The 18585-nt window shown below is 37.5% G+C and overlaps 2 protein-coding genes across 2 annotated transcripts in view; one reads left to right on the top strand and one right to left on the bottom strand.

Moving 5' to 3' along the window:
- The window catches only part of tbxas1 (thromboxane A synthase 1 (platelet)), a 104919-nt gene that overhangs the window by 1756 nt on the left and 84578 nt on the right, over window positions 1-18585 (bottom strand). The window contains exons 11-13 of the mRNA XM_065283492.1: window positions 1661-1749; window positions 1444-1581; window positions 14-176 (exon numbers count right to left, since the gene is read on the bottom strand). Of these exons, the coding sequence (XP_065139564.1) occupies window positions 14-176; window positions 1444-1581; window positions 1661-1749 (390 nt within the window). The remainder of the gene's footprint in view (window positions 1-13; window positions 177-1443; window positions 1582-1660; window positions 1750-18585) is intronic.
- LOC135773953 (uncharacterized) lies at window positions 15005-16876 on the top strand. The gene is made up of 4 exons (XM_065283885.2): window positions 15005-15101; window positions 15187-15246; window positions 15357-15548; window positions 15630-16876. Exons 1-4 carry the CDS (start codon window positions 15005-15007, stop codon window positions 16211-16213), a joined length of 933 nt encoding a protein of 310 aa, XP_065139957.1. The 3' UTR covers window positions 16214-16876.

Here is an 18585-nt window from a genome sequence, read left to right on the forward strand (position 1 = left end):
TGGAAAAACTAACCTTGGTGTCCTCACAAGAGACTACGTTGAATCTCCTAAATATGTGAACCAGAGCCATTTTAATCTCAACCTGGGCAAGTCTCATGCCCACACAGCTGCGTGGCCCTGCTCCAAATGGCAGATATACAAACGGGTGCCGGCTGGCCTTGGCTTCGGGAGTAAATCTGAAACAAAGAAACTGAGTTGGTACAGTGCAAGGCCCAGAAAACAAAACGGCGTAGTAAAAATGATCTATGGAACATCTACAGAGAAAATGAGAAATACCACAAGATGTTCTGTCAGCCAAAACAATGGCTGACAATAAAAAAAAAACAAATACCAAAATGCAAGTATATTTATTTTTCTATAAAAAAACAGTAGCAGTGTAACAGCTCTAGTAATCTTTAATCTGCCTAAGTAATGTTGGTACAGGTGAGTTAGTCGATGAACAATTGTGAAAAGCGCTTCATAAATAAAATTGAATTGAAGTGAATCAGTCACTGCAGTAATACTATGCTACACTGCAAAAAATGTCTTTCTTTCTTAGTATTTTTGTCTTGTTTTTAGTAAAAAATATCAAAAAATTCTTAAATTAAGATGTATTTTCTTGATGAGCAAAATGACCTAGGAAAATAAGTCTAGTTTTAGACAAAAAAAATATAACCTTTAAGTAAATTCGTGCTTAAAACAAGCAAAAAAAAAAAAATCTGCCAATAGAATAAGAATTTTTTTCTTAAAATAAACTTTTTTTCATAAACACTTAATTCAAGAAAATTTTTCTTTTTACATTGACAGATTTTTTTTTTTTTGCTTGTTTTAAGCACAATTTTTTTGTGTACACTGAAAAAAATATTTCTCACTTAGGATTTTTGTCTTGTTTTTAGTACAAATATCTAAAAAAAAAAATGTAAATTAAGATGCTTTTTCTTGATGAGCAAAACGATCCAAGAAAATAAGTCTAGTTTATAGACCAAAAATATCAAATTTAAGTGATTTTGTGCATAAAACAAGCAAAAAAATCTGCCAATGGGGTAAGCAAAAAATCTTGAACATTTTTCTTAAATACTAAATTCAAGAAAAATTCTAGAAAATTTTGCTTACCCCATTGGCAGATTTTTTTTTTACTTTTTTATGCACAAAATCACTTAAAATTGATATTTTTGGTCTAAAAACTAGACTTATTTTCTTTGTCGTTTTGCTCATCAAGAAAATGCATCTTAATTTAAGCAGTTTTAGCTATTTGTACTGAAAACAAGACTTTTGTTTTCTTGAAAAAATTTTTTTGCAGTGTAAAAACTAGACTTATTTTCCTAGGTAATTTTGCTCATCAAGAAAATACATCTTAATGTAAGAATTTTTATACATTTTAACTGAAAACAAGACAAAAATACTGAGTAAGAAAGTAATTTTTTGCAGTGTAAGACAATAAATGAACAAACCGAGATTATTCACCTCTCCGGTATGAATTTCTCTGGTTCAGGCCAATGCTCTGGATCATAGTGAAGGAAACCTGCAGGGATTTCCAAGGATCCACCTTTAGGTAATAGCTGACCATTTATCACACAGTCTTGCTCGATTTCACGGGCGTACCTGTGATGACAGATGAGAATAATTTCCTTGCAATTCCTGTGAAATGTGTTTTATAGTAATCTGAGTTAAACAAACATACCTGAACGCAGGTGGGTAGAGTCTGAGTGCTTCACATATGACCATGTCTACATACTTCAGCTCCTGGATGTTACTGTAGTCAGCTGTTTCCTATAAGGACAAATAATAACATTTAGCACTAAACCACACGAGTTTCTGCAGTGACGACCTATGACCAGTAGATGGAGGCACAGCAGCATATTTGATGTGAATTCATAGCTGTGTATGGCCGTTTCTGAATCCGAAGGACGCATACAGTATGCAGGCTCTATACGTCATCAAGCCTGGTTTATTTAAGTTAACTGACCATTACTTTTGCAAGTCATAAGCATATTACAAAAATTACGATTAACTAAGAATAATAGTCAACTTTATTATTCTGAAATAAGACAGTGTTGATGACGTATGCAGCCTAGAAATGCGACCTCCGGAGGCTGCATCCTTCGGATTGAGAAACGGCCTATGATATTTACTCGATTGTGACCCTGACTGTAAAAACCTAACTGAATCAATCATCCTACACAATGTAAAAATATAACCTTAATGTATTTAATATTGACTGAGTAAAGTCATGTCAAAAGATTGTAATCAATGAGTGAAATGCTCATCTTATAATTCGATTATGAGACTTTAGCTTTGTCTGAAACCCATTTAAACCCAGAAGGCAGGGTTGAGCAATGTATTACTGCACGGTTCTGTAAAAACATAGGTCAGATTGTGAGCACGCACCCCTGCAGTTTTACCCACATCCTGTGTCTCAGAGCCCCCAGACATTTATAATGTGGGTATAACAGCAAGCATCCGTTAAGGAAATAAGAAGATGCAGCGGGGTGAAAGAGGGGCACTCTGACCCCCCCGCCCTTCTATTGTCTGGCTGTACTGTCACTTCTCATTGGGCATCAGTCTGGTTTTAGTGTGGAGTGATGTGACTAACTATGATAAAAGAGCTTTGTTTCACTGAGGCGCGCGAGAAGGTTTTGAATGATAGTGTGTGGTTTTAAATATTTAACAAATTTATGACATTTTATAGAATTAAATTTTTTTTACACCGTAACCTGCACGAGGTTGGTATTTTGGAATCCAAATCTTTTTATAAGGAGTTAAATATAAATATTGAATTTTATTAAATAAATCTTTATCTTTAAAATACCGTACCACAATCGTGAGCATCCATTCAGTTTAGCTGTATTTGCAAGTGAGAGAGAGAGACGCCAGGGCTGCGTTCAGCCCCGACAAAACGTTGCACAACGTTTATTAAACTGAAACGGTGATGCATTGAACACCCTGTTGTGATGACGCAAGAGTTGCAACTACGGTAGCTGAGAGGCCATTCTTTGTGTTCTTTTTTAAATGTTTCTGAAGCCTGATGAAATCGTTATAAATGTGTGTTTAATACTGTAAAATACGCTCGATGTTACAGTCACTGACCTTGCCGTCCAGAATGAAAGACAACATCCAACTTGAACCCATTGAGCGAGCTGTCTCTTTACTATCGCGTGGTTTTATACATCTTGCCGCTGATTGGGCGGACATTTCTGACACACCCACCAAACAAGAGAAAACGCTTCTAAAACCTGTTGCATTCCGTTGCACACCGTTTCCAGGAAACATGTCGTTCAACCCGGAAACCGTAGCAAAACGTTGCGCACCGGTGTGAGATTGAACGTGCCCCAGCTTTCGGTTTTGTCGAGAAGGGATAAAGCTACGGCCAAAAGCTTGTGAAATCTCACCGGTTAAGCGCTGTTATATCCTACCAAACATCTCGCGAGATTTGGCTGTAGCTGTATCCCTTTTAGCCAGAGACAGAACGCAGCTTTCCCGTGAGTGGGCATGGTTTCTGCGCTTTCGGCGGACACGCCCCCAGCGTTTGAGAGCAGAGAATCCTGCATGTGTATCCAACAGTTTTTCCAAGATTTTGATAACTTTTTTTTATTTATTTGTTTTTTAATCAAATTTTTCTGTGGTGTAACAAACTGAAAACACATTTAATATCGGGCAAAGATTAATAAATTCTGAAAAACTACACTCTTAGAACGAATGTATTAAAAACACTAAATGCATTGTCCCAAAATCCACCCATCTCTGTGTTATTATTGAAAATTAACACATCCTTTCTAAGAGTGTATATGGCTCATTGTTAGTTCATTTTATCTAATGCATTTATTAATATTAACAAAATACAACAACAAAGTTTTACCAGTGTATTTAAATATTTATCTATCCCCCACGAATCTACAATCCAATCCATTGGATTGCTTCCAGTGACATTTGTTTCAAAGCAAAAGAGGAATCTTTGATTCAGCTGGCACGGCTCTACGTTATTTCAATAATGTTTTAGTGAAATGAGAAGAATTTGCCAAATCTCTACCGAAAGGACAGACCCCTGTCTCTGTTTATCCCTGAATCACAGCCTGGAGTATGACTAAATTTAACTCCATTGAATGCATATTGATGCACAAACCAAGGTCAGACAGCCCTGCAGTCAAGTTAACCAGAGTTTGGTGTCTCGGTTGATTCTCCTTGTTTATTCTCTACGTGCTTTCATCAGACAAATCAAACGAAAGCCCGGTGCAAAGTTTCTCACTAACATCTACAGTATACAGTAAGGTTTTCCAATGTAATGCATCCATGATACCTTTCTGTACAACATGAGTTTTGCTTAAATGCTGGCATAATTAATGACTGTGATCAAAGTCTGCCAGCAATCTTGGCACAAAGTGATACGCAGCATGCTTCACAAAGCACATTAAAGGATAACTTCAGGCTGTCTTTATACCACAATAAGATAAGGGAGTTATATGTAATATTATAACCATGGCGAAGAGGAAAAGCAGAGTATAAAGGTTTACAGTGGCAACACCAGGAGTCCTGGTGAGGAAATAAGACAAATATTTTATCACCTTACCCTTTAAACATGTTGTTTATTGGCCCTCTTTATAGATCATCATGAACTTATAAAAAATATAAGCGTTTTTTAAATTCACAACCGTCTCTATTCTGATTTTAATTGCAGATTTGCTTGTTCTCATACCTCAACAACAAACACGCTCTGCTGTGCAAGTACCCTAATGCATTCTCATTAAGTCAAAATAAATTCACTTAAAAAGTAACAGAGCATATCATTAAAATCCAAAGGCCTGTACCGTTTGAATTAATAAAACAAGAAACGCGCTCTCCACGGGAATGCTTTGACCTAAAAATACTCAAACGTTTCCTTCAAATTTATTTCAAGGAAGACAAAAAAGCCTCGCCGTGTTCAAAGGAGCACGGCGCTAAAACAACTCATTTCCCTGCATATTTCTGTGCCCCTTGGTATTAATATCAGCCTCTTTTCAGAAAATGAGATTCATTTCTCCGGCGCGAGGGTGTATGAGTGCTCGCAGGCCTCGGAGCAGAGGCAGCCTGCCTCACCGTTACCCGTAAATGTGTTTCTCCCATCGTTCATGTCAAGCGAAAGACAGCCAATCAATCTCTTCTTGAATTTTAAACATTTAACTTTCTGTTTACGGATGGTTGCCCATCATTCTGTATGTGTGAATATGTGGGGACTGATCTAAAAATTGAAATAATTCACAAAAAATAGAGCCTATTTACATTTTGTTCCATTTCTTTGTTCCAATGATCACATTCGCTTTCTAAATGTAGACCCCTACAGTTTTATGGGAAAGTGCTGGTGGGATGGTTGTAAACAGCTAATATTGCACCTTATCTCATCCGTCCCTTTAGGGTTTGCACAGAGACGCTTATGTATTGTTATCAACAGTGATGGACGCACGCATGTTCAAACTGGAGATGGCTCAAGGGTGCTGTTTGTGTACAAACACAATGAGTGTCATCTTGCATTGTCTTCTGATAACATAAAACAGAGGCAGATAGGCTGCAGGACTCATTGGGTTTCTGATACTAATAGGTGACTCAATTCCTGTTCCTATATTCCTCATTCATATGTGGAAATAAACAACATAAAATTGATAGATGGATAGATATTCCTGTGTCATGACGTCAACTCGTACGTCATTGAAAAAGCGATATTGGCAATTATTGACGTCAACTTAGTTGGACACCACCCACGATCACATGACTTAGTGGAGTAATGCTGACGTTTTATGTCTTGTTACAGGAATAAAGTTGAATAATCTTGTATTTGAACCTTGTATAATCATTTTGTCTGTGTCCACTGCATATCGTGACATTTACTTCCTCTGTGGCTCAAGCTTGAAACCTTGAATTGTTTCGCCAAGTTTTTAATGTAAATGTAGATATCAGATAAGATTTGCTTTAAAAAGGTGATGTAAGCAGGTTGTCAATAAAAACTAATATAGTCAAAAATCGGATTTGGGCATCATGACTTGCAGTGTAAATGCAGCCATAATGGACCCACAGATGCTTGACCGCTTTTACGTGATTTCAAACATTTTTAACTCTTTCCCCACCATTGACCTCTTATCTCGTCATTTGCATGAAAAAAAATAATATATCCACAAGATGGCACTCTTACCCAATTTATAAAAAACTGAAGCAACACAATTATTTACTAATTTTAAACTCTGTGTATGTTTTGATAATTGTTCTGAATCTGATCTCTAACAAAATTCCTTCACAAAAATGCAATTATTTCAGCTTTTTGCATTTTTTTTGTAAAGAAAAACACCCATATTTAAGAGTTTATGAGCAGAGAAAAAAAATATACACGGCAAAAAATTATTTTCAAGAAAAAAAATTCTTAGTATTTTTGTCTTGTTTTTAGTAAAAATATCTAATAATTCTTAAATTAAGAGAATTTTTCTTGATGAGCAAAATGACCCAAGACAATAAGTCTAGTTTTTAGACCAAAAACATCAAACTTAAGTGATTTTGTGCATAAAACATCTGCCAATGGGGTAAGCAAAAAAAAAAAAATTATATATTTACCACAATTTACCATCCTTAATATATATATATATATATATTTTTTTTAAGGATGGTAAATTGTAAGTAGAGACTTATTCATAATCTTACTTTCAAACCTTGATTTCAAATAACTTAATTTATTCAACAAACATTTTTTTTTTCAAGAAAATGACCACCTATTGTCAGGTTACAATTGCAAATTGTAAAACTCCAGAATCAACACTTCTAGCTTTTCGAGGCTTCAAATCAGCCCTCCGCTGTGACTTTTTCCTTGGCCAAATGGTTAATTATGGAAGCTAATTGTAGGAAGTGTCACAGTCATTGATTGTGCTCTTATCAACTGAAGACAGTCTATGTCAGAAGACTGTGGGTCGGCTCTATAAACCATACAGCCCTGGCCAGTGTCTGAACCAATGAACGAGGGACACACAATGGGCAAACTAATTAAAAATGCCTAATTAAAATCACCTGAGCAGAAAATCAATACTTTGTCATGGTCTGAATAGTTGATGGAGGGAAATTTGTGCCATCGTAAGTCAAAAGGGCTCTATAGGTAGCGACACGTTTTTAAAATGGCCGGTGTCCGAAATGAACATGAAATTGATTTGCAATTCTCTTTACTCCTGCAATGTAACATTTTTGAAGTGAGACTCAATATAAAGAGAAAAAAATTATGTTGGATTGGACAATTGTAAAGAGGGATAGATAAAAATACAAGATACAACCAAGTGCTTACTAAATATTTATGTCAGATGCATATGTTGAAATAGGAGAGTATGTCACCTGTTTTATATAGCTTTATATAGAGACCCACACTAGAGAGACCCAAATGCACACAAAATTGGACTCATTTTATTAATTCAGCACTTTAAAAGCTTTGGAGCACATCAGCGCAATGTCTGTGCACCAAAATCATCTGTAAATTGAAAAAGATGAAAGCATCTGCTTAATGCATAAATGTAAATGTTTAGGAGATCTGATACTAAAAATATCCAATCTAAATGAGTGTGTTGTGCAGAGACTCTCATCTCAGTTTCATCTCATCTTCAATCCACCCTCACCCACAATGATGGGCCTCCATCAAAACTGCACACTAACCCGCGGCCTCATTACGCTTCCGGCTTTTGCCGCCCATTCGGCTGGGCCGTGAACTCGCTGTGCGTCTCATCCATGTGCCTGACGCTCATTATGTTCTTCACATGGCTGTTCTGTGTGCCTGCAATAGAGCTATTATGGCCCAGCGCTGCCTTTGGGATTTAACACCACCCCAACCTCACAGACCCCAACACCTTTTATTCAATTTGACTGGATGTGAAGGAAAATACAGCGGTAATGGACAATCAAATGACAGGTCATGAGACTCCCCGCCGCAAAAGCAATTATGAGAGTTTTGGCCATCATGATTCTGCTAGATAGTGCAGCTAAAATGCTCATTACGGTGGATGCAGCTCCGCACGGTTTCGCTCACCTTTGCCTTCGCCAGACAGGAATGCTTACCTTCACTTATTAAGCAAGCGCAGCCGTCTATTAAATTATTCCCTGTTTCCAGGAAATAAAGATTTAGTCTGTGCTCATTGAGGATGATATACGGGCAGGAATAAAAACACACTCGCTAACCGCTGAATTTAAAATAAAATGGGCTTTGGCAATAAATACTCAACGGTGGCCAGTTTGTTGGAGAGTCTTTCTGCAACATAGTAAAAGGTTCGGGCCAAAATTCACAAATGATCCACTTACGGAGCCTTATACTTATATATACTATAAAAAAGTTTTTGATTGGTTCAACTTGTGATCGGTTCTCTCTCTCTCTCTCTCTCTCTCTCTCTCTCTATCTCTCTCTATCTACCTCTCTCGCTCTCTATCTCCTTTTCTTTCTATCCATCCATCCATCTATCTATCCATTCATCCGTCTCTCTCCCTCTCTATCTCCTTCTCTATTTATCTCCTTCTATATCTATCTATCTATCTATCTATCTATCTATCTATCTATCTATCTATCTATCTATCTATCTATCTATCTATCTATCCATCCATCTCTTTATCTATCCATCCATCCACCCATCTGTCCCTTTCTCTTTCTTACTCCCCCTCTCTCTCTATCTATCTCTCTCCCTCTCTATCTCCTTTTCATTCTCTTTCTCTCTCTCTTTCTATCCATCCATCCATCTCTATCTATCTCCTTCTCTATCTATCTATCTATCTATCTATCTATCTATCTATCTATCTATCTATCTATCTATCCATCCACCCATCGGTCCCTTTCTCTCTCTTACTCCCCCTCTCTCTCTATCTATCTCTCTCGCTCTCTATCTCATTTTCATTCTCTCTCTCTCTCTCTCTCTCTCTCTCTCTCTATCCATCCATCCATCTCTATCTATCTCATTTTCTATCTATCCATCCATCCATCCATCCATCCCTCTCTTTCTCTATCCATCGCTCTCTATCCATCCATCTATATTTCTCTATCCATCCATCCATCCATTGCTGTCTATCCATCTATCTATCTCTCTCTATCCATTCATCCATCGTTCTCTATCCATCTCTCTATCCATCCATCAATCCATCTCTCTCTTTCTCTATCCATCTCTCTCTATCTATCCATCCATCCATCCATCCATCGCTCTCTGTCCATCCATCCATTGCTCTCTATCCATCCATCTATCTCTCTCTATCCATCCATCCATCCATCGCTCTCTGTCCATCCATCCATTGTTCTCTATCCATCCATCCATGTCTCTCTCTCTGTCCATCGATCCATGTATCTCTCTCTATCCATCCATCCATCCATCTATCACTCTCTGTCCATCAATCCATCGCTCTCTGTCCATCCATCCATCGCTCTCTGTCCATCCATTGCTCTCTATCCATCCATTGCTCTCTGTCCATCCATTGCTCTCTGTCCATCCATCCATCGCTCTCTGTCCATCCATCCATCGCTCTCTGTCCATCCATCCATCGCTCTCTGTCCATCCATCCATCACTCTCTGTCCATCCATCCATCACTCTCCATCCATCCATCCATCGCTCTCCATCCATCCATCAATCTATCTCTCTATTCATCCATCCATCAATCTCTCTCTCTCTCTCTCTCTCTATCCATCCATCTATCGCTCTCTATCCATCCATCTCTCTCTATCCATTTATCCATCGCTCTCTATCCATCCATCCATCTATCTTTCTCTATCCATCCATCCATCCATCCATCTCTCCCTCTCTCTCTCTATCCATCCATCTATCTCTCTCTATTCATCCATCCATCGCTCTCTATCCATCCATCCATCTATCTTTCTCTATCCATCCATCCATCAATCTCTCTCTCTCTCTCTCTCTCTCTCTATCCATCCATCTATCGCTCTCTATCCATCCATCCATCTCTCTCTATCCATTTATCCATCGCTCTCTATCCATCCATCCATCTATCTTTCTCTATCCATCCATCCATCCATCCATCTCTCCCTCTCTCTCTCTATCCATCCATCTATCTCTCTCTATTCATCCATCCATCGCTCTCTATCCATCCATCCATCTATCTTTCTCTATCCATCCATCCATCAATCTCTCTCTCTCTCTCTCTCTCTCTCTCTCTCTATCCACCTCTCTATCAACCAGACAAATAATCAAAACTATTTTCATCATCACCTTATTTCCATATCCCCCGTGAATCAAACCGACTTTGTTTCTCAAACAATGGCAGGCCTCCGATCTCTGTTGACATTCGACGCACACACGTCAGGTTGAGGTTCAGCTGACTGCCGGCGAATTTGTTGTGGTTGTTTAAAATCAGTCACATTACAAGTCTCCTTCCTCCCTGTCCCAAAGGTCCTTACATATTCTCCAGCCCTTCAACAGTGGCAGCGGTGGTTTGATGACTCCATCTGCCCCGTTTCACTGCACATGGGAAGGAGATCGAAACGGCCGGCACAAAGACTAAATAACAAACAGGGGAGTCGTATACCCCCTTCCACAGTATCAACATCATAACAACACGATGGGAGCATCTGTTCAGAGAAAACTTTATGAAATTGCCTCTATATTCTACAACAAACAATGATGGCTGATGTGAAAACCCTGTTTGGTAACACCGCAAAGGGGTTCGATGCAGTGGACCGTGACTGTATTTGTGCATGAATGCACATGCTTATCGCATGTTTATGTGCATCTGTCTCTCTGCGTGCGCTTGAGAAGTCATGTGGGACTTGTAGAGCACTTGCTAGGTGAAACAGAAATATCTTAACTACATGGTGGACCCTTTGTCTCAAGTATAAATCGGATTTTACCTGTTTGCAGGGGATATTACATCAATTTTGTCATCAGCCGCAATCCTGGACGCTGTGCATGAGGTTACGTAAATGTCAGTTGTTGATGTTTCCTTATAATTTGGCTCTCAATAATATAGTAATGGCTTATCTGGACATTTTTCTTACTTGTTGTAGCTCATTTGAGAGACTACACCAGATCTGATATCAAAGCTTAACCCTTATAATAAAGCTTTTTTAAGGTTATAATGTTGTAAAGTTTGTGAAAATACAATAGAATAAATAGTAAATGTAAAAGTTTATATAACAAAAATACCCCGGGCCCACCCGGATGGATGGAGCCGATAAACAATTCAGTTAAATTTGATACCTTTTCCAAAACCCAGCCCAATTTTCAACAACTCGTGCAAAAAGCACTCGACTCTCAATTGATTTACTAATAAATTGTACAGTATACCATAAATGTACTGTAAGCTACAGTACTTCAAATAAAAGCATCTGCCAACCGATGCCTTAAAATGCACACTAGGAAAGTAAAAAAATAACATTACGACCTATTTCAGCCCCTGACTCTCTTACCCACCTCTGCTCTCTACCGCTTGCCTTACAGCATTATAAAGATACAAGACACACAAGCAGATTGTAAAAACATGTTCAATTCATTTACATTCACTCAGGTAGACAACACACATCATTTCCTAAGTCGAGTGTTTTCTAAATTCGAGAGGCGAGGCTGTTGGGTTTGGCATGAGAGAGCCAACAGCCACATCAATGAGAACCGACAGATACAGCGCTGTGGTTTCAGAAGGATCAAAGACTGTGTTATTAAATTTAGCGGGGGAGAGTGGATCTCTTTATTCAGGTTTGAATGTTATGAGGGAGGGGAGAGGAGCCCATCTCAGTCCTGAATGAGGCAAAGAGCCCTCTGGAGGTCGAGGCACATCACCAATGAATTATTCACATCGGACTAGCTGCTCTCTTTCTTCCAGTTCCTTTTCCTTCTTAAACCATATTTGATTTTTTATTTGTCGGAATTTTTGTGATATCATCATATATGCATTATAAAGGTCTTGGCAGATGCTGAATTGTATATTGGCATCCCAATAATGATTATACAGTTTGAAACCTACTGTATGAATTACAATGGGATGCCATTTACATTACATGTACGGTATGCATTTGGCTGATGCTTTTAACCTAAATAATAAAGTATACATTTTAACAGTACAGTATGTGTGTGTAATTCCGCTGTTAAAAGCATCATTGTGGTGTGAAATGGCTGTTTCACACAATTCACACAATACAATACAATCCTCCAGGCTATATTGATTAGAAAGTCTTACAGGGAGAACAGTGTTTATTTACTATGGTCGTAAGTTTAGTCTTTATGTCATGATAAAAGTACCCATTAAATCAATAGTAACAAGCTAATTTGTATTATGGACTAACAATACGTTGCCTCATACATGTATGTGTACAAGAGCTCTCGGAAAATTTTAAAAACATTCAGCTTTTTGCACAGAGGTCTCAAGAACTGATAAACTGGGAGAAATAATTTATATATTTGCTTAAATAAATTCTATTTTTGGAAAATTAATGGGTTTTTCACCGTACATTACTTTCATTCAAATTAAGCAAATGTCGAGACAGCCTAATTTGCATAAATTTCAAAGTTTCAAATTTCAATTATTAAAAACAATAATGAAGCCCAACCCTAAACTCAACGTAACTAGGGTTTAAGCAGATTGTATGAATTCAACATTACAAATTGCCATGAGATTGTGTTGCCAATTTCACATAACCACAAAGTGAACTAACCTTTGTGGGTTGTTCAAACTGACTACATTTCAAAAAATTGTGTTCTTACTTCTTTCTTTGTAATTTTGTCTTGTTTTCAGTAGAAATATCTAAACCTTGTTAAATCAAGATGCATTTTCTTGATGAGCAAAATTACCAAAGAAAATAAGTCTAGTTATTAGACAACAAAATATATACAATTTAAATGAATTTGTGCTTAAAACAAGCAAGAATATCTGCCAATGAGGTGAGAAAAAAAATCATAAAAAAAAAACATTAAATTCAAGAAGAAAATATGATGCACCATGTGTCAAAAAATTTGATTTATGACTTTGATTTACGACCTAACACCTAGGTGTGAAATTTGTCACCTTATGAGTTGTTTGTTTCCTGTAATAAAATTTTATGGCGGTACTTGATGTTTATACTCAGGAAGTTGTTCAGGAAATGATGTTTATCCAGGTGTCCTATAGTCTCTGTTGTTTCACGCCTCCCCTCTCATACGTGAGTGTTTAAAGAAATCAGAAGTTAGTAAAAAAAAAAGACAAGTTAGAAATATGTTTGTCAGAATGTTTTGCTTTTAAGCATAATGTCTGTGATTAAATTAATACACATGATTAAAGAAATAAGAATACATGATGAAGAATCAATGTCAAATAAAATAATTTGTAATAGTATTTAGTTAGGTTTTTAAAAGAGGTACCGGTTAGGAGGTCAATTGAATAAGCTGTTGTCTTCCTGTCTTGAAAGTTGTAATGTAAATCTTTCCTTCCAAGCCCATCATCATCGTCTATCCGGGGTCTCACTCCAAGACCTCTGATACGTCGGTATAGTTCAATAGAATAAAAGTTTAGGATCTCGGGTTAGGTGTTAAGACATTTTCCCTGCAGACATGTAGTCTCTTGTCCCTGCATGATATTTAAATACAACCAATACAGTCTGTACCTTCTTCAGCCTGTATGGAAGCAAGGCGCTAGGTCGTTAGATCAATGTTTCAGAACAATGCTAGGGCGTGTAGACTTATGGGGCTACACATACCAAACGGCCCTTGCTTGATATTTAAATACAGCCAATACAGTCGTCTTCATCCTGTATGGCTCGTTAGATCAACGTTTCAGAACAATGCTAGGTCCTGCAGACTTGACGACTGCACATAGCAAATGGCCCTTGCTTGATATTTAAATACAACCATACAGACGTCTTCATCCTGTATGGCTCGTTAGATCAACGTTTCAGAACAATGCTAGGTCCTGCAGACTTGATGACTGTACATACTAAACGGTCCTTGCTTGATATTTAAATACAACCAATACAGTCGTCTTCATCCTGTATGGATCGTTAGATCAACGTTTCAGAACAATGCTAGGTCCTGCAGACTTGGCGACTGCACATACTAAATGGCCCTTGCTTGATATTTTAATCATCCCTTTCATAAACACACACACACACACACACACACACACACACACACACACACACACACACACACACACACACACACACACACACACACACACACACACACACACACACACACACACACACACACACACACACACACACATAATTTTCTTGGGAAAAACAACTCTATTGATTTGTAGTGTTTAAATGTAATTTAATTAAAAAGTAGATTTAAGTATAGCATTGCTTATTCTTTTGTGCTTTAGATGTCTACACAAATAAAATTGTATACATATCGCTATAAGTATGTGAGGGTGAAATGTAATGTCATTTGTCTTATACTGTTTAAAATGTTAATATATTAAATGTATGATTAAAAATAAAATTATTCTTTTAACAGTGATGAGTAATTATACTTTTAACTACAGGCTTGTCTAGTTCATTCATTTTCCCATCGGTTTTCATGAAGATATGTTCTTTACATTATAAATGTATAAGTATTTACTAGAGAAGCTTATATTTATAGTTGATAACCTTATTTGTAAAAGGTTTAAAAAAATAACCAAATAAAATATAGGGCGGGTTTTGTGCCATGCAAATATGTGGGGTACGGCCTCCTGAGTATGGTAAGCCCCGCCTCCGTAGTTCAAAAGGCCGGATTCTCATTTGGACCCTTACAGCAGTAAATGATTTTCGCGAGGACATCTCTTTTCTCTCGGTTATATTAAAGAGGCCTTGGTTTATTTTTTCAAACAATGGACTCAGGACTCACCGGTAAGTTATTTTGCTTTATATGTTTATTTATCAAGTTTGATTTACCAAGTTATCTTCATTTGTAAAAACAGTCTTATTTTATTTTAACATTTAACAGGCTTTTAAATGTATATGTATACGATGCAGGAATTTTTAAAACGCTGCCCACCTACCATCATTTTGACCAGATCGACCAACTTTGTAAGTGTTTTAAGTATATTTTTAAGGAATTTCCTGAATGATTATATAAATACATTTATATATTATATATGTATATTTTATTCTACACATTTTATTCCAAATTAGTGAATTCTACTTTGATAAATGTTGAAGAGCAAAGCGCCACTAGGAACGGCGATCTACAAGGTAATACTGTTTATTTTAATTATACATTCAGATTTTTTTTTTCTGAAAAATGTATTACTTACATTTTACACTTTTATACCAATAGTAAATGACCCTGCAATAAATGAGGGTTCTCAAGGCGTTAATGAGGGCTGCGAACTGCAAGGTAACTATATTATGTGATCTTTACTTGTCTTTAATCTGTATTATTGAATGCTATATGTGTATTGATTCTTTTTGAAAAAACTTTTCTTTCTGTTTTATATATATATGTAGATGCAGCATTACTAGTTACACAGCCAGGGTTTGTAACACAGAATACCTCTACAAAATCTTCAAGACTTAGTCTTAGTCGGAAACGAAAGCAGTCCCGTTCTATTACCCGTGATAAAAGGGCATGCCCTGACAATGCACTAGTCTCTGATGTGCAACCTCGGGATACCACCACAGATTTCATTAAAACAGTTGGTAAGTGTGATTATGTAGCTAAATATTCGATGTTTAAATACTGTTGTGTTGTAGTATAATAATCTTACTGTATTTAAACAGATTTCTATACAGAAAACCTGTTAGGAGCTGGAGATGTCACAAATTCATGGTCTGCAGCGTTGGCAAGTGTCTCAGAAGCTAACGGTGATGCGATAGTGCCGGTAGCTACTACCGTACTGACATCTTCTTTGGACTCGCAGACATCTGCGGCGGTTAATCTGCCACGTGTGGTTGGAGCCCGTGTCGAGGATGAATCTTCTATGATTTTTGAAACATCTCTACCTGCAAATCAGGAACATTTCAATAATGAGTTATTGCTGGAATTGATAGCGCAAGTGAGAAGACTGACTGAAGACGTCGCATCCATAAATTCAAGGTGTACAGCTCAAGAGGCATTGCTGAGAAGCCTGGCAGAAGGCATCGCTGCCATAATTTCATGGTCTAAAGATCAACAGGTGTTAACCAGACTTATATTTGAAGCTCACCAGAAGACTTCTGAAGAACAAAACTTGGTGAACAGAATGCTGCTTGATCGATTGGTGAACATTGAAAAAGTCCAGAGAAAGGAATTCGATCTACAGGGAGGTACGGTAATTCTACTTCAACAAGTTAAAGATGCTGTTTCACACAATAATGGTTTATAGTTGAAATAAGTGTTGTTTTTGCTGGGTTTTTCCTACCATTTTGCGGTGCTGTTTTTAAATGTGTTTTTTAAATATGTTTTGGTTATTTTTGTGATGCTGGTTTTTTTTTTTTTTTACTATTTTGCAATGCTGTTTTTAAATGTGTGTTTTTAAATATGTTTTGGTTATTTTGGTGATGCTGGTTTATAGTTGAAATACGTGTTGTTGATGGGTTTTTATACTATTTTGTGATACTGGTTTATTTTTTTTGGATTGCTAGTTTTATTATGGTTAAGAGAAATTTAAGTGTTTTATCTTTTTGTTTGGCTATATCGGCATTGGCTAACGTTAATTTGTAATGCTATTTTGGGCATAATCAGAGAATATATCTGTGTAATCCTGGAGAAGTTCTAAATATTATTGAAAATGGCTGGTAAAAGAGTGCGTTCAGATGATGATTTACATAGTTGTCCAGAAATACCTAATGTAAGGGCTAGGCATGAGGCTGAGACTGAAATGTTTGCTGCTGCACAAGACCAATTACTTGAAAGGGTAAACGAAATGATTCGGACATATCCACATCAGAGTTTAGAACCTGTGCCTGCGAGGGTAGACCAAACATACGAACAAATAAGTGAAAGGCAAAATGAAATGATTCGGACATATGAACAAAGATTTGAAACAAATTTGTCCCAAACAGGTTATGGTGTAGTAAATCCTACCGATAATTCTAATACGGCAGACACCCTTACGGGTCTAAGTCAGAGTGACGTGGACACGCTAGTGCGTGATGGAGGGACAGTAAGTGATTACACAATAGTCCCGAGACCCTATTTTAACGGTCTAGAAATCCACAGAAATCTAAATTTGCGCGAGATCATAACCACAGATTTGGCAGCGTACACTATATTTGTCCAAAATATTCTGTCGGAAATGGTTTCATTCTCTAGAGATATAGGAGGTGAGGGATCCTACATTAATATCAGTCTTAAAGGCCCAAGTCTCAAATCTGACGTTAACACTATACTGTGTCCCGGTAACGACTATGATGAAAATCGTTTTATCGAACAGTTTGAATCGGTTGCACAAAGTAATGAACAGATGTTGGCGGATGACAGTTTGCAACTGCATGTATCAATAGCAAGAAGTATGAATGGAGGGGTTCGTAGGAAGATTACAGATATAGCCCATGATGAAGTGATTAAGAAAAAAAGGATGTGTTTGTTCTCACCTACCAACTTTACAAACAATCTGTGTTTTGCAATATGTTTAGCATACTTTCTTGAACCCCATGCAGAGTATGAGGAGTTAGAACGTATGGCTGTGGATATACAGACTGCTGCAGGTCTAACCCCTCAAGACTGTGTGGGCTTTAATCACATTACAAAGTTTGAGAGTGTGATGAAAGTGAAGATTGTGGTGTTTTACAGGTCAAGTGAGGGTGTGTTAGAGCATCATAAGACACATGATGAGCCGCATAAAAAGACAGTGTTTTTGTACTTGCATGATGCCCATTATCACTTGATAACTCGTATTAAGGCATTTGTTGGATCATCGTATGTCTGCGAGCACTGTTACAAGGGGTACACAAACAGACAGGGTCACGATTGCAAATATACATGTTCTGTATGTAATGACAGTAGGTGTTACAAACATGCTAAAAAGACAATACACTGTCCAGACTGTTTGAGAATTTGTAAATCGCAATATTGCTTTGATGCCCATAAAAAACCCTCTGCTGCTGCATTTGGGAGATCGCCCTGTGATATCACCAAATACTGCGTTAAATGCGGTAGACGGTACCATGTGGCAGCAAGTAAACCTGACCAGGAACATGAATGTCCCGCAGATTGTTGCTACTATTGTGGTGAGGATGTAAGTCACGATGGTGAACATGAATGTTTCATACATCCTATATCTGTTGAAGAGGTTGAGGATTGCTACATATTTTATGACTTTGAAACCCGTTGTGATAATGGTAAGCATGTTGCTAATTATGTCTGTGCCATGACCTTTAGCGGTGAGAAATTTGAAAGTGCAGGTGAAGGGTGTGTAGAGAACTTCGTTCGCAGATTCCGACAGCCAAGATATAAAAACCACACATTTGTGGCTCACAATGGGGCAGGTTTTGACAACTTCTTAGTCCTAGAGTATTTCTGCAGGGAGGATCTCAAACTTAACATTATCATGCAAGGCTGTAGATTGACCTTCATGTACGATGAGACTTACAAACAACGATTCATTGACTCGTTCAGTTTTATGCCTATGGCATTGTCAAAGACACCTGCAGCCTTTAATTTGACCAGTACAGAGAAGGGTTACTTCCCCCATCTCTTCAATACATTGCAGAATCAAAACTATGTAGGACCATATCCCACAAAAAACTACTACGG

Source organism: Paramisgurnus dabryanus, chromosome 9 (assembly GCF_030506205.2).
Source record: "Paramisgurnus dabryanus chromosome 9, PD_genome_1.1, whole genome shotgun sequence".
Lineage (NCBI taxonomy): Eukaryota > Metazoa > Chordata > Actinopteri > Cypriniformes > Cobitidae > Paramisgurnus > Paramisgurnus dabryanus.